Below are 22427 nucleotides of genomic sequence, written 5' to 3'. Positions count from 1 at the left end.
CTCAGTTTGTTTCTCAGGGTCCACAGTGTCTCATGGTTTGTCTCCCTCTCCAATTTCCCCCAACTCACTTCTCCTTTCCATCTCCCCATGTCCTCCATGTTATTCCTCATGCTCCAAAAGTAAATGAAATCATATGATAATTGACTCTCTCTGCTTGACTTATTTCACTCAGCATAATCTATTCCAGTCCCATTCATGCTGATACAAAAGTTGGATATTCATCCTTTCTGATGGAGAGAACCAAGGTGCCCTTAAGCATTACTTTTAAGGAAGGCATGTCTAGTCGCAATGGACTCCCTCAGCTTTTGTTTGTCTGGGAAGGTCTTTATTTCTCCTTCCTTTCAACTTTTCTGTATGTTTAAAATTTTCCTTAATAAAATGTTGGGATAAAGCAAAAGTGAAGAAAAGTTTCAAATAAAAACTAAAAAAATTTATTACTAACAGACCCACACCAAAGGGCATTAAAGACCTTAACATGAATGTTATTAGCTAGAATTAAATATTTGCTTGTTTCTTGAGGAAACAAATTACAGTGAGATGAATAAACCATAAACATACATCAATGAATTCTGATGAATGCCTTACTGTCATCCTGAAAGTATTCTCACTTTAATGTCTGAGGGGTATTTTTGCTGGGTACAGAATTCTAGGATTGGGTTATTTTCATTCAGTATTACAAAATACATGATTCCACTGCTTGCGTTTCTTTCTTTCTCCACCCCCCCCCATTTAAAAGTTAGGTTTTATTCTAATAGTTGCTTCTTTGAAAGTAGCCTGTTTTTAGCATATTTCAACTGTTTTCAATTTCTTTACTTTGCCTTTTGTTTCTAGCATTTTCATCATTATATGCCTAAATATGTATTTTAAAAAATTTTTTATATAGCTTAGGGTTCATGAAACCTCTTGAATCTATACCTTGGTGTGTTTCATCAACTTTGGAAAGTTCTCAGCCATTATCTTTTGAAATATTTTACCTTTCCCATTTTCCCTCTCCTCTTTTTCTGACATTAATTACATGTATTCTAGACCACTTCATGTTTTTACTTTCTTAATCTCTAATGTATACTTTCTTTGTTTCTCACCATGTTTTCATTCTTAATATTTTCTCTTGAACTTTTTTCCAGTTTACTGAATCACTCTTTGGCTGCATCTACAGGCTTCTCACAAGCTCACTAACACTATCACCCATATGACCAAAAAGTCTGGTCTTATTACTCTGTCACCATGGAAACCCAGGATTCTCAGACTATGCTTTTTCCATAAAATCTAATCCCATTTTTATGGATAGTAAGACAACTTTCTCACCATCTCCCTTATTTTAAACATTTATTTATTTGTCTCATTCTATAAGATATAAGCTTCATGAAGGAAATAATTTTTGGATGTTTAGTTCACTACTGCATCCCTAGTGCTAGGAAACAGATGTAAGCACTCAATAAATATGTGTAAAATAAATGAGGAGTATTCTACTTTTCTTTTATAAGAAATCACCAAAGTGAAACTTTATAAAAACATCAGAAACTTTATTTTTAAAGCAACAATGACAATAACAATAACAAGCTGCATACAAGAGCTTAACAACTAAATAAATAGTAGGACAAAATATATAGTTCACTAGAATTTGAAAGCAGACAAGAAAATCAACTGACTGATTATTTTTATTGCCTCCCCCCAAACTGATAGGTCCACCATAGATTTTGGATTAAAAACACTTTTCCACTGTCCAGTTTGATCCTCTTGACAGTGGTATATTGTTGCTACTACTGAAATCCATGCATTAGGGATACAAATGAGTCAAGCGGCTCTCTAAATCTGAGTGAATCTGATGCTTGATTTATTACTCTGCTCCAATGACAATTTGCAGCAGCAGTGACTTAGTAGTACCCAAGGCCGAAATCTCTCTGAATGTCAAGTTATATCATTGAGGTTTGTAGAATTGGATTTAAAGTTTGCGATCCGCTTTGCTCCTTCTTATCAAATCATTTTTCTTCTCTTTAGCTTGAGGACAAAGGTGGGGGAGAGAGTGGGGTAGGAAAGCTGTACTGAACTCGAATGCTGGTGAGTGAAAAGTCATCATTCATCTTCCTTCCTCCATTGTCTCTTCTGTAAGGAAATATTTTTGAAGTGGCATAAAGACATGGCAGCTTGTCTCTCTGGACAGGATCTTCAAGTTTATACATGTTGATATGAGTAGTGAGAGCAATTCCCACGCATAACAAACTCAAGAGGCCCGCTATCTGAATGTTTTTGGTCCTTTTTTTATGTATACTTTCCTCCCAGCATTCTCTGTGCAGACTTTACTACAGGATCAACTAGATTTCAACCCACATTGTGGGTACTGTTTTCACTTGAGTTCTATGGAAAGTTTTAAAGAATCCTAGTATGTTTCTTTCTACCTTGACTACAAAAGTGTTGTGGAATAACATTTATGTATTTGTTTAGCACTGGAACTCATTATATCATCTCCACCTCCTGAGGTTAATTTTCTTAATCAAATATTTTTAAATTTACATGTATATACTCATTATAAGAAGCTACAGATTATAGATTATATAAGTATTAAGCTTTTCTGTTTTCCCTCTTAAGCCCCTTACCCCCAAGATAGCCAATATTATCACTCTGGTTATTACGTGCCCACCCTTACCATCTTCATTCAAATATAAATGAATATATAAGCTCCTTGACTCCATCAGTATTTTTCAGAAAAACAGGATCATATCCTATACATCACTCTAGACAGACTAGATATCTGTCACTGTAATCATGATGCTGGGAATAATGATTACCTGTAATAACTTTGATTTGAACTTAGAATTAAAATTACTCTGTAATTTGTCATTATTTATAGTGAATTCCAAGGGGTGCTAACAATTTTTTAAACAGAGTAAGTACTCTTAGGTATGTTAGATTGAACCAAAAAAAATAAAAGCACAGAGACAGTTTAATGCTATAGAGTTTTTCAAGATATTTGATGGTATTTCTGAAATAAAGCAAAATAAAATGAAAAGAGCCAAGAATGGGTTATGAGACTATGATATCTTTAAAAGTTACAACTTCTTGGAATGTGGGCTTTTACAATCATATAAAGTATATACTTGTCCCATGAGATTATTCGACAAAAATCAAATTAAGTAATAAGAAATAGTAGTGCATTAATAAAATTGGGGCTAAGTGTTTGTGAACCTGTTTCTTTAAAAATGCAGTGGCTTTGTCAACAATTAACTTGAAATATTATTTCTCACAGAGCTGTTTGGAAATTCTAAAACAACTATATAAGGAAGAAAAAGCTTGTGAATGGTGAAAAGTAGAAGTCTTGATTTTTCTGTTAAAGGTTATGCATTTTAATATGATCTTTTGGCTGATTTATGTAAAGCTTTGTATTTTTCATTTTCTCAAGCCTGTCACTGCAGTGATGTATGGCATATTTTAGCATCAAGTTTGCCATAAGCAATAAAGTCAAGGCCCCAAAGAAATTTTAATATATTTCCCCATTTTTAACCTGGAGCTTTCCATTATTCAGTTATTTTTTTTGGGATCCCCTGTTTAGTTGACAAAAGTTTTAAACTCGCATAAATAACTTTATAATTTTAAAGATAAAATTTAACTAGATTAATTATTGCGTAAGTTTACAGGTCATCATATATAAAGTGAAAATCTTAGTGATAACTTAAATTTTACAGTAACAACCTGTCTAAAGGTTATATTTTATATTCTAGCTTGCTTTAAAAGCATTTTCCTCTAACAAGATAAAAGAAAAATGAACGAGAAAGTGACTTTCATTAAATGGTAGGCAAGATGAAAAGGAAGCATATGTTGATAAAATTCTGTAAGAAGAAAAAATGAAGTAAAAAAATAACAATCAATTATAAACTCAAAAATCTTATTCCAGAACAGCTGTTACAGAGTACAAAAATGAAAAAGGAACAGTCCTCAAGAAATTTACAACCTAGTGGAAATAAGTCCTTAAATGTTATAACATAAAGCTGATTAAGTTTTTGTCACAAGAAAGGAAGAATCAAAGTATTAGGACAGTTGATCTGGTATGGCTAAATGTGTAAGTATTTGAGTTCAAAAAGGAAGGAAGACAGGTAAGACAGAATAACCAGAGTCAAGGGAGGAGAGAAGCAGAAGGCACAGTAAGGGAGAATCCATCCAATTGTTCTGTACTACTAAGGGGAAAGGATACATGAGGGGGTTCCTGAGAGCGAGACTGAGAAAAGAAGTTACACTACCATATTATACAGTCTTCAGTTAAGATCTACACATCCTGTTTATTTAAAAAACAATGTAGTTGTATTATGGATTTTTGTGCAGAGACACAAAAATAAATACAGCAGTGGAATAAAATAGGGGGATAATGAAAGCAAAGAGTTCACTTAAAGAAGCTGTATGCTGTCCAAGAGTTTGGGCAAGATATGACTTTAACTAGAGAGGTGGTCATGGAGATGGAATGGTGTAAAATATATATTAGAGAATTAGCATGTAAAGAATTAGACAACCAACTGAATGTCATGGTAAAGGAGACCCAGCTGTAACAGATGATGCCAATATTCCGTTCCTGAGTTACTAAGGGGAAGACAATTGTGTTAAAGAACAAAAACAGGCAGAAGTTACACCTGTAGGAGAAAATGGGTTCAGGCTTGTACACAATGAACCTGATACATATTGGCAGTGATGTCCAGCAGCCAGTCAGAAATACGGAGAAAGAAATAAGCAGAAAGACCAGAAAGGGAGTAACTTTAGAATCATTTGCATAGAGCTGAAAAGTAGATGGTGGGAGAAGACAAAATCCCAGAGACAGAAAATGTAGAAAAAGAAAAAAAATGCAAACTTAAAAAGAACTGGGGTTAAATACATTTGTTGAAGGTAAGAAGCAGAGGAACTACTGAAGGAGATAGAAGAAATCAGAATGGTACAGTGACATATAACCATTACAGGGGAATTTTTCAAGGAGATGGTGGTCAATATTATCAAGGAAAGGATTAATTAGGGATTATAAAGTTGAGAAAAGAGCAACAGCAGTTTATCAAAGTAACTGAGGTCAAGCTAGATTGCAAATGTGTTATAGAATGAATTGAAATAAAGGACTTTAGGGAACAGATACAGATTTTCAGAGTGATATTCAAGGTACTACATTCTACATCTCACTATTATTTGGGGTGGAATGTTAATTTACTATGAATTTGAAATAGCAATGTGATTTTGATGAAGCATGTGAAAAGGTATCTGTATTTTTGTCCTCTAGCATTTATTCATCTTTGTTTTGGAAACCATAATTTGTTTTCCCTCTAGAGCATACTCTTCTCTATTACCTGTGCGAGGACAGGAGTAAAGATGGTGACTTAGCGCAACCTTTGCCCAAGCCACTGAGATGCAGTGGGATTTCTGGGAAAGAAACTCTCACTGTTTCCTTCTGGTTCCACACTAAGAATGCCACAACAAAGCTTGTCATTTGCAAAAAAACAAAAACAAAAATAAAAACAAAACCCAAAAAAGGGCCTAAAGGAGGCAACATTTAACATAAATTTTAATAATGAAGACAAGTAAAATGTCTTAGCAATACTAATGAAAGAAATCACACAATGGAGATATTCCATGATCATGGGTAGAAAGACAGTATTGTTAAGATCTCTGTTTATTTGTTTTTTTGTTTTTGTTTTTTTTTTTCTAATTTGATCTACAGCTTCAATGCAACCCTAATAAAAATGTCAGCAAGTTACAAATTTATTCTGATATTTATATGGAAAGATTTAGAATAGTCAACAAAATATTGAAGAAAAAGAATAATCAGGAGGCTGACATTACTGACTTCAAAACAACTATTAAGTTATTAATTAAGGCATTGTGGTATTGATAAAAAAAAGAGATAAACAGAGCAACAGAACAGAGAGTCCAGAAATAGATCCACACAAATATAGTTAACTGATCTTTGGCAACGGAGCAAGGGAAATAATGGAGAAAAGATAGTCTTTTCAACAAATGGTAACAGAACAGCTATACTTCCACATATAAAAAAATGAATCCAGACATAATCCTTATACTTCCTTATAAAAATTAACTCAAAATGGAACACAGACTCAAATTAAAATGTAAAACTATAAAACACCTAGAAAATAACATAAAAGAAAATCTAGAAGATCTTTGGTTAGAGGATCACTTTTTAGATACAATACGATAGATAAAGGTACGATATATGAATGAAATAATAATTCATTAAAATTAAAACTTCTGCTTCATAAAGGACAGTACCAAGGAAATGAGAAGACAGCTGTAGACTAGGAGAAAATATCTGCAAAAGATATAGCTGATAAAGAATTACTATCCAAAATATACAACAAGCTCTTAAAACACAATAATAAGAAAGCCAACAACTCAATTAAAAAAATGAGCAAAGAGCTGAACAGACACTTCACCAAAGATATGGGAATGGGCAAATAAAGCATATGAAAAATATTCCACATCAAATGTCATCAGGAAAACACAAATTAAAACAAGATAATGCTGCACACCTATTAGAATGGAAAAAGTCCAAAATATTGACAATATTGAAAGCTGATGACGATGCAGAGCAACAGGAATTCTCATTTATTGACAGTGGGAATAAAAAAATTGTACAGCCACACTGGAGTACAGTTTGGTGGTTTCTTACAAAACTAAACATATTCTTAAACGTACAATCTGGCAATCACACTCCTTGGTGTTTACCCAAGGGAGTGGAGGACCAACACCTGCACATGGATATTTATTGCAGCTCTACTTATAATTGCCAAAACTTAGAAGTAACCAAGATGTTCTTCGGTAGGTGAATGAGAAGTAAACTGTGGTACATCCAGACAATGGAATTCTCAACACTTAAAACTCGTGAAAAGACATGGAGAAAGTTGAATGCATATCTTCTAGGTGAAAAAAGCCAGTGTGAAAAGGACATGGCTACACATTACCTGACTGCAATTATATGACACTCTGGAAAAGGTAAAACTATAGAGACAGTAACAAGGTCATTGGTTACCAGGGGTAAGAGGGAAAAGAAAGGATGAACAGGCAGAGCACTGACAATTTCCAGGGCAGTGAAACTATTTTGTATGATGCCATAATGGTGGATATATGTCACTATACATTTGTTCAAACCCATAGAGTATGCAATACTAAGAGTAAACCATAATGTAAACTATGTACTTTGAGTGATAAAGATGTGTCATTCATTGTTTGTGGGTTCATTGATTGTAATAAATGTACTACTCTGGAGCCAGATGTTGATAGCAGGGAAGGCTATGCATGTGTGAGGGCTGGGGGCATATGGGAACTCTCTGTTCCTTCTGCTCAATTTTTCCGTGGATCCAAAATTGTTGTAAAAAATTAAGTCTATTCAAAATAAAGTTGTCTAAAGTCAGCACAGATAATACCAAAATATTGTGGGTTTTTTTTTTTTATAAGTTGGCTATTGTAAGTAATGCTCCTATAAATACAGGGGTGCATGTATCCCATTGAATTAGTATTTTTGTATTCTTTGGGTAAATATCCAGTGGGGCAATTGCTGGATTATAGGGCAGTTCTATTTTTAACTTTTTGGGGAACCTCCACACTGTTTTCTAGAGTGGCTGCACTAGCTTGCATTCCCACCAACATTGCAACATTGAAAGTTCCCCTTTCTCCACATGCTCACCAACACCTGATATTTCAGTCATTCTGACAGGTATGAGATGATATCTCATTGTAGTTTTGATTTGCATTTCCCTGCTTATGAGTGATGTTGAGCATTTTTTCATGTGTCTGTTGGCCATCTCTACATCTTCTTTGGAGAAACATCTGTCCATGTCTTCTGCCCATTTTTTAACTGGATTATTTGTTTTCTGGGTATTGAATTTTCTAAGTTCTTTATGTATTTCAGACACTAACCCTTTATCAGATATGTCATTTGCAAATATCTTCTCCTATTCTTAGGTTGTCTTTTAGTTTTGTTGATTGTTCCGTTTGCTGTGTAGAAGCTTTTTATTTTGATGAAGTACCAGTAGTTTATTTTTGCTTTTATTTCCCTTGCCTTAGGAGCTTTTACCTAGAAAGAAGTTGCCATGTCTGATGTCAAAGAGGTTATTGCCCTTGTTTTCATCTAGAATTTCTGTGGTTTCAGGTCCCACATTTAGGTCTTCAATCTTTTTATAATTAATTAATTAATTTTCTTTTTATTTTTTTTTTTTCCTCACCATAGCACATACCCTCCCCAATGTCCATCAGCCAGCTACCCCATCCCTCCCACTCCTCTTCCCTCCAGCAACCCTCAGTTTGTTTTCCGAGATGAAGTCTCTTATGGTTTGTCTCCCTCTCTGGTTTCATATTGTTTCATTTTTTTCCCTCCCTTCCCCTATGAATTTATTTTTGTGAATGGTGTAAGAAAGTGGTCCAGTGCATTTGTTTGCATGTTGCTATCCAGTTTCCCAAACACTGTTTGTTGAAAAGACTTCTTCCCATTGGATATAAAAATTGCATTATTCATTGTTATAAAATACTCAGACCTAATGATATTCTTCCTGATTGTCCAATACTGTTGATAAAATGAATACTATATCGAAACAAAAAATGACAAGTCATGCCAGTAATATACAGTAGAATAAACTTGACTGGCTAAGTAAACTGCCTTTTCATTCTGATTTTCAAATGCTCTGCATCATTAGACAATTGGCAGAAATGAGAGCAGGAAAGAGAAAAGGAGAAAAATAAAACAATGGGATGAAGGAAAATAAATGTTACAGAAATGAGAGTTGGAGATGAAGTAAAAGGGGAAAAAAGACCACATATTATGTACAGGTCATGGATAGGACATGGTAACTTAAGTCAGAGAAAGTGAATCCTGAGGAAGTCACCAATAATAATGAATGAGACTTTCACATTTCCCCAATCATCAATGTTCCTATTAACTTCTCCTGATAAAGATACATATTTCTAATAAAAAATGCAGAGAATGAGCTCGATATAATAGTTGAGAAAATGTTATGTAGTTTTTTTCATATAGAATTGGCAGCTTAGTAAACAATGTTCAAAATGTTCTTCAAGAATTATGTATATAATTAGATGTTCTGTAGTTGTCAGGTACTGTGGACACCTAAAAAAAGAAAAAAAAAGAAGAAGAAGAAGAAAGAAAATGCACCATATTTATTTAGTGTCAGTGAATATTCCACCTTAAAGAAATAACATTCTTTTCTTTGAGAGGGCAAATGGACTGTGAACAAATGAAATACTAAAACAACAAGGTGAACAATGAGCTATTTAGGTATAGTTGCACATATAATGGCTGATATGTCTAAACAAAATAAGTTTCCTCAAAAAAAAACCCCCAAAAAACAAAACAAAAAATTCAACAGTTTATATTTTGTGTGTGTGCACATGGCAGCAATAGCGGCAGAGACCGAGAAAGTAAGAGGTTCCTTTCCCTGGATATGAAGGATGTTTGAATAGTACAGCTTTACTTTTTCGAGGATTACCAGCTTTTGACTTACTTTCTATCTTAATTTTGCTAGACACTGATAATTATATTCTTCCTAGAGAAACTCTTTCATCCTAATTTCTGGTTACCATTCTTTTCCTTCCTTTGCCAATCTTCATTAAACTCTCTTGATTCTTCAGATTCTCTATCATAAATAGCCTCAAGACTTGGTGATAGAACACTAAAGATGCAGAAAACTTCTTCCAATCCTTTATATTTCAAGTGGCGGACTTTAAAATTTTTTTTATTTAATTCTAGTTAGTTAACATACAGTGCAATATCGGTTTCAGTAGAATTCAGTGTTTCATCACTTATAACACCCAGTAAGGAGAAGACCCTTTAATCAAAGGGTCTAATCCAGATCTCTACCTATTCCACAAGACATCCTTAAACTGACATTCTGCTATACCTTGACAATCAACGTATTTAAAATAAAACTCTTTATCACTTTTGCTTCACTTTCCATCTTTCATTTGTACTTCTGTTTTCTTGGGTATTTTTGGAAAAGCTTTTATTTTTTCTTTTCTTCCACTCCTAAACTTTGTATAATGAACTCCAGTTCATTCTCAAACCTTTCCCCTCATGCTTATGTACAATGAAGCAATTCTTATTTTACCAGGTGATCTAATATTTGGTTGTATACTGTCCTGTCTTCTCATTGGCTAATGTATATATGATTCCCTTTTTAAGTGAGTACAAGCCCCTCAGAAATGTAATTTCTTAGGCATCATATAGAGTTCTCAAAACCATAAAAATTTGCAAAATTTTTAGTTACTGACTGAGGATCTGGAAAAAAATCATTAATGATAAAATGACTTTTTTTTTTAACCTTTTATCTGTTGTTATAGCATTATAGATACAGAGCCAATGCATATATCCCAATTTTCTCTTGAAATCACTGGGAAAGTGAATCTTATTTACTTGCCTTGTCCTCCAAGTGCAATTCCAAAAAGCGTAGATAAGCAACAGGTGCAAATGCATCAGCTGAATGTGTGACCACTTCTGATGAATCCCTAAAACATAAAAATTTTATAATGTGTTTATTTACTATGTAAATTGTGGCAAATTGTTCTCTGCTAGTGACTAGAAGAGACCTAAAATCCTACTTTTGTATTTATTTCCACTGGTAAACAATATGTAGTGATTAACATCTATTTTTAAGAATCCAATATTTTACTGGGAAAAGGATCGAGGATGCTAAATTTACAAGAAAAAGTAAAGACGCTTTTGTCTTTATAATGACATAGTTCAACTTTCAGGTTCACTCAAAGCTCTCTGAACAGTTTTGAGACTTAAAATTCCTATTCAATTTCATTTTCACAAATTTGCTTGGTAGGGGCTAACCATTAAACAATAGCACTTTATCTTCATTATTCCTTTCATTTTCAAGAGGTAATTCATTCAGTGTTTCACACAAAATCTCAATTATCCTTCACAAAAGCAGTACTGGTGACGGTTTTAAGCTCTAGGTGAACTCTTCACACTGCAATATCATTGCTATTAAAATTGATTGTCTGACATAGTAATTACCACATTCAGGTAAAATGGTATGAACTGCTTGCTGGCACCATATGGATACATGTAAATTAACTGAACTTTTATCAAAGATACCCTGTAAAGCGCATATGAATAACTAAGATTATGTGTGAAGTTCTAATAACTAATTATTTTTTATTGTTGTTTATTAAGAAAGCAATAGTGTTTTGCATTTCAACTAAATTTTAAAAATAGAATTTCCCCGTATCTCTTTAATGCCTTGGGAACTAGTTCCATTATTTATATTAATACATTGTTAGCATTTTAACCTTTGTAGGATAGCAAAACAAATTGTTAACTTTATTTGACTTTGTCACTAATGTAAGATATTTTTGAGTCAACTTTTATAATGTAAAGTTATTTAGTGGCAATAAAAGGAACCTCAAAATACTTGGCTCCAGAATATTAAATTTTCATGGACAAAATCTGTTTACTTTCCCCTTTGAAAGATCAGAGATAGTGAAAAAAAAATATGATTAAAAGAGTCAGCTACTATTCATGAACCTTTAATATCAAATATGCCTCTTGTTAATGCTTACGAAAAAATAACATTAAAAAGGGCTTCAGTGACATTACAAGGAAAGCAACTTATGTTATAAAAGAAACAGAATTATTAAACAGTCAGGATCCTGAAAGAAAGATATAACCTGCTTTCACAGGTACATCAACCAAAAGATGTCTCTGGTATAATGAGGACGAGAAAGAGAAAGTAAAGAGGCCGGCTTGCTTTCTCACACCTGCCCCTCTGGCTTGTTAGCCCTAATCTTGTTTTTCCTACTTATCCCAAAACTGTTCATTCTGGTCATATCTTAGATCATCGATCAGATGCAGATTCCAATTCCTATGCACAACCTTACTCTTACATTAAATTTCAATCTTCCTGTTCCTGATCTCAACCTTGGAAACTGACTCTGAACCTCAATTATGCCTAATCTAGGCAGCTTGGTTTTGATATTCTTGACAATGGAGTGAACCAAAACTGTAATTAACCCAGAACCAAAGCTATGTCAGTAGAAAGGGTTTTGGGCCCTCCCTTCTCATGCCAGTTATCTGCACTAGAAACAGAAGGTTGACAGCAAATAGCTCATTTAATTAATGTAATTACTGCATTCTGAATAAAGATGGTTATCCAGAGAAAATACAGAATATTCTAAGCACTAAATAAAGAAGAATATGATTTTTACAGATCCTATTAAACCCGTAATCTTTAGTTGACTAACATCATTTCATTCACTTATACAAAGTCAAACAACTGGAAGAGACTAGATCTCAAATAAACAGTTTTTAGTTTCAAACAGAATAATGCCACTATTGCTCTTCTTCTCCCTTTCAGACACTTAAATGAAACTCAGCTTTCAAGGATCTTTGGTTTCTACTTCACGGATTTCTCTGAAACCTAGAGTAGGAACTGATGAAATGTCCTTAGAGTGACCCAGAAAATTAAGACCAATTGTGCCACAGCAAAAATTCTTTCCAGTTGGTGTTCTCCTCCCCTTTCCCTGTTAATACAAATAGTCAGTCTGGGCACTACCTCTTATACAACCTTGGCTTCTTGATAGCCTCGGGGGCTAACCCATGTTTCCTTTCACTGTTCCATTAGGCTTACCCCTAGGTACAACTTCAAAAGGACAGCTGAGTCAGGCCAGGCTCCCATGGTGTGAGGTCAGGCCCTATCCCCTCACTTCAGAACAAAAAAACCTGACATTGTCTCTTCAGACAGCCATGGTCTTTGTTTCTATCATTGCTCTGAGAGAATAACATATACAGATATTCCCTGTGGACTCACACTTGTCCTCATAGACACCTTTAGTAACATTTCTGTGAAGCCTTCCTTGACATTTTCCAATAGTCCTTACTTGTCTTCTTTTATGTGCTTTTGTAATGTGTTCACAGGCCTTTCATTGCACATCCACTACATTACAATTATGTGTTTGTATGCTTATCTTTCTTCTTAGAGAGGGACGAAGTTTTGATCACCTTTGTGTGACTTCCCCCACCCCACCCCTCTTGGCTCAGTACAGAGTACACTGTCTGGTATTTCATCAGACTTTTGTTGAATAAATGATTATAGTTGAAATTTTGTTAAGTATCTTCACATTACACACTACTGAATTCTCATAAACCCACATTGATTTTTAAAATTACCTATCTTCTCATGAATAGATACTTTCTCATATGTGTACACTGCATGTATACATGTACATATATATACATGCACACACACCAATGTACCATATGCTATCTTCTAGCATAATAAAGATAACACTTAATAGGTCTAAACATTTAAATATAAGGAAAATAGTTTGTAAGTTTAAATAAATCCCACATAATACAGGATAGATGTCAGAAGGTAGGTAAGTACTTGATTCATCCCCACTGCTAAATGCCACAATGTGATGCCCTGTGCTGAATTATGCCTTGAGTGGGGAGAAAATAGGAGTAGGTGGGAAAAATGAGTACAAAGTGTTTTAACCACAGAATTTAGTACTTCCTTCCTTCCCCCCTCCCTTCATCCATCCCATGTGTAGCAACTTTATTAGTATAGTAATATTAATAAAGCAAATGAAAGATGGGGATGTACTGAATACTGACATTTTGAAAATATGTTCATTAATAGAAGAAAATCACTTTCATTAATACAACATTGAGAGTTCTGTTCTTATGTCTGATAAATACACACATGTATTTTAAAGTAAGAATAAAAAAGTAGGCTCTTTATTTGAGGACCTTCAATTGCCCCACTATTATCCTCCTTTCATAAAGGTTAAGCTGTAATTGTTTTCCTCAAGGCCTCTCAGAAAAAAACCCTTCACTCTCTGAACTAAAAATCTCTATCTAAAAGTGAGTAATCACATATTAATTGACATGAAAAGTGAATTGTAAAATGCTCTAGTGAGAAAATTTTTAAATTACTTCCAGACAAAGACTGCTACATCAGTCTTTCCTACAAGATTTTTAAAAATGTTAATTGGGACAAAATGTATCTTATAGTAAACTTCTAGAACCACCCCAATTTCTCTAAATTACTTCGATTCAATCTGTGTTTTTGAAGGGAAAAAAAAAAGCCCTAATAATAATCAAGTCATTTTGCAGGTAAAAGTTTATTTTTTCTCCCCTTAGAGATGATCTCTTTTTCATCAAAACAATTTGAATCAGACATTTGAAATGGGATTCCTAACAATCAATTAGCTTTATGAATTGTGGCAGACTACAAAACAGGAGAAATTTTAATTTGTCCAAGAATGAATTCAAAGTTACCAGATCCAGTATTATTAATAGTCAGTTTTTAACAGACAGTTATAAGAACTTATCTTTTAGTTGTACCATCTCTAAATAAAGTAACTTTCAGGGGTGCCTGGGTGGCTCAGTGGGTTAAGCTGCTGCCTTCAGCTTGGGTCATAATCTCAGGGTCCTGGGATCGAGTTCCACACCAGGCTCTCTGCTCAATAGGGAGACCTCTCTCTCTGCCTGCCTCTCTGCCTACTTGTGATCTCTCATTGTCAAATAAATAAATAAAATCTTTTAATAAAAAAAAATAAAGTAACTTTCATTTACATACAGTTTTAGAATGTGCAATGTATATTCACTCCCAGTATCACATTTAGTGCTTATCAGGTAGGTATGATGATGACATTTTCTATTTTAAAGAGGATGAAAGATTTTATATATAATAGGTGACATGCTTTTTCCACAAACTAGGATATGTTCCAACCTATCACCTCCAATTACAACCTAAAAAGGAACACATAGAAGTAAGTGGAAATGGGATAGATTTTTAAAAACAATAAATGACTGATTAATTCAACAATATTTAACAAACACTTATGAGTGACAACTATGTGTTCTAAGAGTTTAGGAATGAGAACAAGCACTAGAAGGGATGGCAACAGAAGCTTTTAAAAATGGAAGGACTTTTACAGCATAGGAAAGATAGTCAGTGGCACTCTAGTAGTAGTGCTGTATGGTGACAGACGGTGGCCATACTTGTGATGGGCAGAGCAGAACTTATGGACTTGTTGAATTGCTAGGTTGTACACCTGAAAGTAACATAATGTAGCATCGTGTGTCAACTATATTTCAATTAAAAAAAAAAAAGGAAGGATTTAGCAAAGAGGAGAAAAATGGGAAGGCAAGCTAGAGAAAAGGCATCAAATAAAAAAGTTATGAAGATAAGGTGAGGCATAGCCTATGAAGAAAGAAGCACAGAATATGTTTAAGCATCAGAATTAGATGAGTGATGAACTGATAAATGAGCAGGAATGAAAAGACAGTGCTTCCTCTGTGCTCTCAAGATACACACCTGTATATATTAGCACTTACATAGTTGATGCACCTGTCTCTCCTGTTATGGAAAAAACTTCTACAGAGCAGAGCAGTAGCTTGCAGAGTTCCACCCATATAATTCACCTCAATAAATGATTATTCAATTGAACTAAATATTTCAGCACTAAGAGTTTAAATATACCTCCCCTGACATCCATCTCTAAAAATAGCATGACTGATTTCTCCCATGGCATTGTCTTGGCCAGGCTTAGGTTCCCTTGCCTACAAATGCAGTCTACAAAAGTTTCAGTTTTCAGGTCTAAAGCACTATAATAAACAGACCTTCTGCTTATATAGTACGTCTCTTATAATTCTAGGTTCTAAAGACTTTTAGAACCTCAAGTTGTCAAATAAATGGGAAAAATTGTATTCTCTGGCATTTTCTCCTTAGCATGTCTTTTTTTTTTTTTTTTTACAAATTTAGTCTCATATTAATAAGTAAATATACTGTAAGTTCCCCAATTATACTATATTTCACCTGCGCATGCGAATACTCTTCTTGAATAATAGAACGGTATTTTCTTATGGAAGTAAGACTTAATGTACATTTCATTCATGAATTATTTTGTGATCATAGTAGCCAGAAGAACGGTCTCCTACATATGAACCTATAACTTTTATCCCTTATCATCTTGTATCTTAATTGTACATAGATGTGTCTTCCATTCAACCTCTGAAGGCAGGAGCTATCTTTGAACATCAACAGTGCCCAATAGAATGCTTTAGACATAATAGGTACTTGATAAATATTTGTGAAATAAATTCTGTCAATGATTATTAATGGAAAAGAAGTTAGAAAAACATGAAAGAAGTAAGAGTGGATGAATATTACATATACGATAATGAAAATGTCTTGGCCGTGTTTCACTAGATAAACGTATTTAAAAAAATTTTTTTTTAGTTTATTTATTTGACAGAGATCACAAGCAGGCAGAGAGGCAGGCAGAGAGAGAGGAGGAAGCAGGCTCCCCGCAGAGCAGAGAGCCCAATGCGGGGCTCGATCCCAGGATTCTGGGACCATGACCTGAGTTGAAGGCAGAGGCTTTAACCCACTTAGCCACACAGGTGCCCCGATAAACATATTTTTTAGAAAATTCACATAGAGTTGTCTTAATTTTATTTCTCTCTCTCTCTTTTTTTTTTTTTTAAAGATTTTATTTGTCAGGGAGAGAATGAGAGAGCAAGAGAACACAAACAGGGGGAGGGCAGAGGGAGAAGCAGGCTCCTAGCCGAGCAAGGAGCCTGATGCAGGACTCAATCCCAGGATCCTGGGATCAAGACCTGAGCTTAAGACAGACACTAAACGACTGAGCCACCCAGGCATTCCATTTTAATATTCTTAGATCACTCCTTCACTCATTATTAATATGTACAAAGAAATAACCCCTTAGTGGTGAACATGTTGAAGCTGTCCACTCGAAATAGGATGCCAGTCTTTCATCAGATGTGGTTCCTGAAGTCGAGCATAATTCTGCCAATCCTTCCCAAGAATAAGAGCTTAGAAAAAGCAGATTAAGTGCTCTCTTAGCATAGGAGAAGAGGAACACAAATTAGAGTATAGATTACAACGTTAACAGACTGCAAAAAAAAAAAAAAAAAGGAAGTTCTTGTTTTTCACTACACTAATTTTAACAATCTATAGCAAAGAAATCACAGTGCTTGCCAAAAACCGAATTCACTCAAAAACAAAGTTTATATGTAAAAATAACCCCAAATAATAAAAGAGAAATGTTTAGCATTACTATTCCAAGTTGTAAAAGCCAAGAAAGGGGAAAAAGAGGATGGAGTTAATGGAACCCACAGGCTACTGATGTGGCAGTTTATCAAATGTAGCTGTAATGAAAGATAAATAATACAGGCAATTCACACTTCATGAAAGGATAAAAGTGTCAGTGTGTAGGTACCAGTTTTACTGCAGGGCATAATCAGCAAGTAAACGAAAGTGCAATATCTAAAAAGTTTATAGCCTTCTATGAAGGCCTCGTCTTGTCAGGTATTGATTTAGGTATTCAGACGACTTCACTGGTATTAAACAAATTGAGTGTTTGTGAACTTGGAGGACACGTTCTATTTCTCCCAACAAAAGTTGCCTCAAGCTTAATGTTAAGTTGTTTCCATCACTTAAATTTAAAGAAAGGGAAGAAATGCTGAAATGGTATCTTACACAATTATTTTCTTCTTAAATAGAGGGCAATCCAAAGTGAATGTTTCATACTCTCCTCCTTCTCCACAAACATGGACTCCATACTTCTTAGAAAGCTGAAAGTAAGAGAATAACAACAACAAAAAAGGAAACTCAAAATTAGGCAGCAAAAACACTCATTTAACTAATATTATTTTTTCCTAAAAAAAAAATCCATGCAAGAAACTTTAATTCCAAAAAGGATCACAAGCTACAGGAAAATAACTTTGTATTTCAACTTAAAATGTGTTTAAAGCCATCTGAAAAATGTTATCATAAAAGCACAGGAGTTTTAGTAATCCCAAAATCCCTATATAAAGATGTAAAGGCCAACATTTTACATATAACGAGAAAACATAGAGATTACCATAAATTTTAGGAATGACATTAGCTTTAGATTCAAAGAAGACTAAGGAGAAAAGGTACCTAGTCATATAGTAGTAAATGAGACTATATGCAGTGGAACTGTGCTTCCCCTTTGCCCTTTGACCTATATGTGAATGGGGGGAAATAGGGTGTGTTTAGAGCATTTCTAGGAGACACATAGAAAGCAATGTAAGGCCTTTCCTTTGGCCTGTGAACAAAGGGGAGTCACAGACATGGTCATTATGCTTGAGATTATTATTAGTGAAGTTCCAAAGGTACTGAGAACTAATGCAAGTTCCAAGGCTGTAGACAAGTCTTAGGAAGGTCTAACGCCAAGAGAGGTTGGGATAGCTTATCATGTTATCTAATTAAACCTGAAATTAAAAAAACAGGCAAGCAAAGAAACAACAAACATCCTGTGATTTGCATTAAATAGAAGTTATATTACTTAAATAATCCCAAGACTGAGAGTAAAATCATTTCCCATTTGGTCCATGTATGGCTGGACTCAGGGAACACTCTCACTGACTGTGTCAGAGAATCTTCCTGTTCCTGTGTTGAGGCTTTATTACTATGTTCCATCTTCTTCACTCTGAATTTCATAGCTTTCCTTGCTTATAGCCTCTCCCTAGTCCAAAGTCCTCATTGCCCAAAGGAAGAGTGACTCCACTGATGCTGCCTGCTACTGCCAGTGCTGGCAGTATGGCACAAGTCTTCAGTTTTATTTGAATAGTTATACATTTATTTCTCTGGTTATTTTTGTAGCCATGCTGTAATTCTGAAGTCATTATATTTAAACTCTTGACTATATGCCCATAGGGACTTAAAATATGGATCTGTGTGAATTCTACTGCTCTTTTCAAGGATCAGCAGTAATGTGAATGACACTGTAAAGCCAAAGAGTAAGGAAAGTGAGGGAAAGAAAGCTGGGTGGCATTTTCTATATGAGTTCACAAGAGCAAAGCAGAAATTTTCACCTTGAGTCATGAAGTAGAGAAGCACTGAGACAGAATTATGGCAGTTGGTCCTTGTAGGAGCAGATAACAAGAACAGATTACTTTACTATATTAAATCAAATTAAATTAATGTCTGCTCTGCAATAAAAATGTAGAAATAATAACAGGATATGGGTTTCAGGGATGTTTCCTCATTCTGTAGCTAGGATCTGTCCTCTTTTTTGCTGATATCCCTTTCACTGGTTTTCCCATTCCAGGAACTTCCCATCAAATGAACCTCCTGACCTCACCTTTATGGTCAGTCTTCTTATAAGGGAGTATACCTTATCAATTATTAGCTTCCTTTCATCAGAAAATTCTTTACTTAAGCTTTGCATAATCTCTATAATCTACCACCAAAGAATAACTGGATTTTTAAATTAAAGTTGGCATGGCTGTTATCCTAGTGAAGTAGTTAGTGAAGTAGTTCTATTAGTCTCTAGTAAAAATAATGTAAGCTGCTATTTAAACGAACATACTCTCATTATAAAAAGACTGCCAGAAGGAGGAGTCAAGATGGTGAAGGAGTAGCAGGCTGAGATGACATCAGGTAGCAGAAGTTCAGCTAGATAGTTATCAAAACATTCCGAACACCTACAAATCCAACAGGAGATTGAAGAGAAGAAGAACAGCAATTCTAGCCACAGAAAATTGACCACTTTTGGAAAGGGAGGACCTGAGGAGAAGTGAATCCAAAGGGAAGGAAAGATAGACTGCAGGGGGAGGGGCCGGTTCCCGGCAAGTGGTGGAGCAACAGGGCACAAAATCAGAACTTTTAGAAATCTACTCCACTAAGGGACTTCACTCAAGAGGCTAAGCGGGGGTGGAGCCCTCATGGGGACATTGTAGTCCCGGGTCCTGCAGAGTCACAGAAGAATCGGGGGTATCTAAGTATAGCAGAGTTCACAGGTATTAGAGTAGGGAAGCCAGTTACAGAGACAGAGCAGAGGAGTGAGCTCACAGTAACAGTTAAACTGTTATCTGTGGCACAGTTGGGCCACTGCTCTTTGAGCAGGGACCCCACAAGTGGCAGACCCAGGGAGATCTCTGTTCCAAGAGTGGCAGGTATCTGCTGGGTTTGGAGACTCCAAGCAGGGCTGTGTGCCAGAGATAGAAGCACTCAGTCACAGGCCACAGGCTGAGTTAGCTTGGAGCGTGGCTGGAGACCAGGGAGAAGGGAATGATTGAGTGCTTTTCTCTGAGGGTGTACTGAGGAGTGGGGCTCTGAGTTCTCAGTAACTCTGAACGGGACACTGGGAGGCCACCATTTATATTCCCATCCCTCAGAGCTCTACGGAAAGCGTTCAGGGAACAAAAGCTTCTGAGAGCGAACCAGAGTTGATTACTTAGCCCGAACCCTGGCAAGGGAGCACAATTATGCCTCAGGCAAAGACGCTTGAGAATCACTACAACAGGCCCCTCCCCCAGAAGATCAGCAAGAAGTCCAGCCAAGACCAATCTCACTGATCAAGGAGAACAGCAGAATTCCAGAGGAGAAAGCAAGCATGGAATTCATGGTTTTCTCCCATGATTCTTTAGTCCTGCAAAGTTAATTCAATTTTTTTAATTTTATTTTTTTCTTATTCTAATCTTTTAACTTTTACTCTTTCCTCTTTTAATGTTTATTAACTAGTTCATCTTAACAATACCTTTCTTAAAAAAAAAAACTTTTTGAACCTTTATTATTATAGTCATATTTTATCCTTCATTGTATCGAACTTAATATTTTGTATATACATAGGGGTTTTTCTCCTAAAAAATTTTGGCATACAACTTCTTCTAATAGATCAAAATATACCCTAAATTTAGCACAGGGTTTGTTCTAGTCTCCAGCCTCAGCGAATTCTCTCCACTTTCTTTTTCTTTCTTTTCCCAACTAACTTATCTTGTCAACTCCTTTTTTAGAATTCTTTTTAAAAATTTTCATCCTTACAGTCATATTCCATTACTTCATTGTGATGATCCTTATTTTTTTTGATAGACATAAGTTTTTCTTTCTTTAAAATTTTGGGAGGTAGTTTCTTCTAAGAGATCAAAATACACCCAAAATCAAGTGGGTGGCTCTGTTCTCTTCATCAGTCTAAAATATATATTAATATATATATATATATATATATATATATATATTTTTTTTTTTTTAACTTTTTACCCCCTTTCTTCTCCCAGAAGAGACCTTCTGATTTGGTTACTGCACTTTTTTCTGGGGTCTTTGCCACCTCTTTAGTATTTTATTCTGTCATTCATATATTCTTATCTGGATAAAATAACAAGGAGGAAAAACTCACCACAAAAAAAAGAACAAGAGGCAGTACTGAAGACTAGGGACCTAATCAATAGGGACGTTGGTAATATGTCAGATCTAGAGTTCAGAATGATGATTCTTAGGGTACTAGCTGGGCTCGAAAAAGGCATGGGAGATATTAGAGAAACCCTATCTGGCGAAATAGAAGCCCTTTCTGGAGAAATAAAAGAACTAATATCTAACCAAGCTAAAATCAAAAAAGCTATTAATGGGGTACAAAAAAAAATGGAGGCTCTTGGGGTGCTTGGGTGGCTCAGTTGTTAAGCATCTACCTTCGGCCCAGGTCATGATACCAGTGTCCTAGGATCGAGCCCCACATCAGGATCCCTGCTTGGCAGGGAACCTGCTTCTCCCTTTCCCTCTGCATATATGCCCTTTCTGTCTCTCGCTCCGATAAATAAAATCTTAAAAAAAAAAAAATTTTAAAAAAAGCGGAGGCTCTTACTGCTAGGACAAATAAGGCAGAAGAGAGAATGAGTGATTTAGAAGACCAAATGATGGAGAATAAAGAAGCTGAGCAAAAGAGAGACAACAACTACTGGACCACGAGGGGAGAATTCAAGAGATAAGTGATACCATAAGATGAAACAATATTAGAATAATTGGGATTCCAGAAGAAGAAGAAAGAGAGAGGGGAGCAGAAGGTATATTGGGGAGAATTACTGTAGAGAATTTCCCTAAGAGGGCAAAGGGAACAAGCATCAAAATCCAGGAGGCACAGAGAACCCCCCTCAAAATCAGTAAGAATAGGTCCATACCCCGTCACCTAATAGTAAAATTTACAAGTCTTAGTGACAGAGAGAAAATCATGAAAGCAGCCCAGGACAAGAAGTCTGTAACATACACTGGTGAAAATATTAGATTGGCAGAAGACTTATCCACAGAGACCTGGCAGGCCAGAAAGAACTAGCATGATATATTCAGAGCACTAAATGAGAAAAACATGCAGCCAAGAATACTATATCCAGCTAGGTTATCATTGAAAATAGAAGGAGAGATAAAAAGCTTCCAGGACAAACAAAAAGTAAAAGAGTTTGTAAACACCAAACCAGCTCTACAGGTAATATTGAAAGGGGTTCTTTAAGCAAAGAGAGAGCCTAAAAGAAGTAGACCAGAAAGGATCAGAGACAATATACTGTAACAGTCACCTTACAGGCAATACAATGGCATTAAATTCATATCTCTAATGGTTACCTTGAATATAAATGGGCTAAATGCCCCTGTCAAAAGACAAAGGGTGTCAGA

General features: G+C 35.2%; 1 protein-coding gene across 1 annotated transcript in view; it reads right to left on the bottom strand.

Annotated features, from left to right (window-relative positions):
* Positions 1-1502: 1502 nt before the first annotated feature.
* DPH6 (diphthamine biosynthesis 6) overlaps positions 1503-22427 on the bottom strand; it is a 192470-nt gene continuing 171545 nt past the window's right edge. Inside the window, exons 7-9 of the mRNA XM_082737745.1 lie at positions 17502-17596; positions 10404-10491; positions 1503-9097 (exon numbers count right to left, since the gene is read on the bottom strand). Of these exons, the coding sequence (XP_082593871.1) occupies positions 9044-9097; positions 10404-10491; positions 17502-17596 (237 nt within the window). The 3' untranslated portion in view covers positions 1503-9043. The remainder of the gene's footprint in view (positions 9098-10403; positions 10492-17501; positions 17597-22427) is intronic.

The sequence above is a fragment of the Mustela nivalis genome (assembly GCF_964662115.1).
Source record: "Mustela nivalis genome assembly, chromosome: 6".
In the NCBI taxonomy this organism is placed as follows: Eukaryota; Metazoa; Chordata; class Mammalia; order Carnivora; family Mustelidae; genus Mustela; species Mustela nivalis.
The sequence above is the reverse complement of the archived record's forward strand: the minus strand, read 5'-3'. Positions and strand labels throughout refer to the sequence as shown.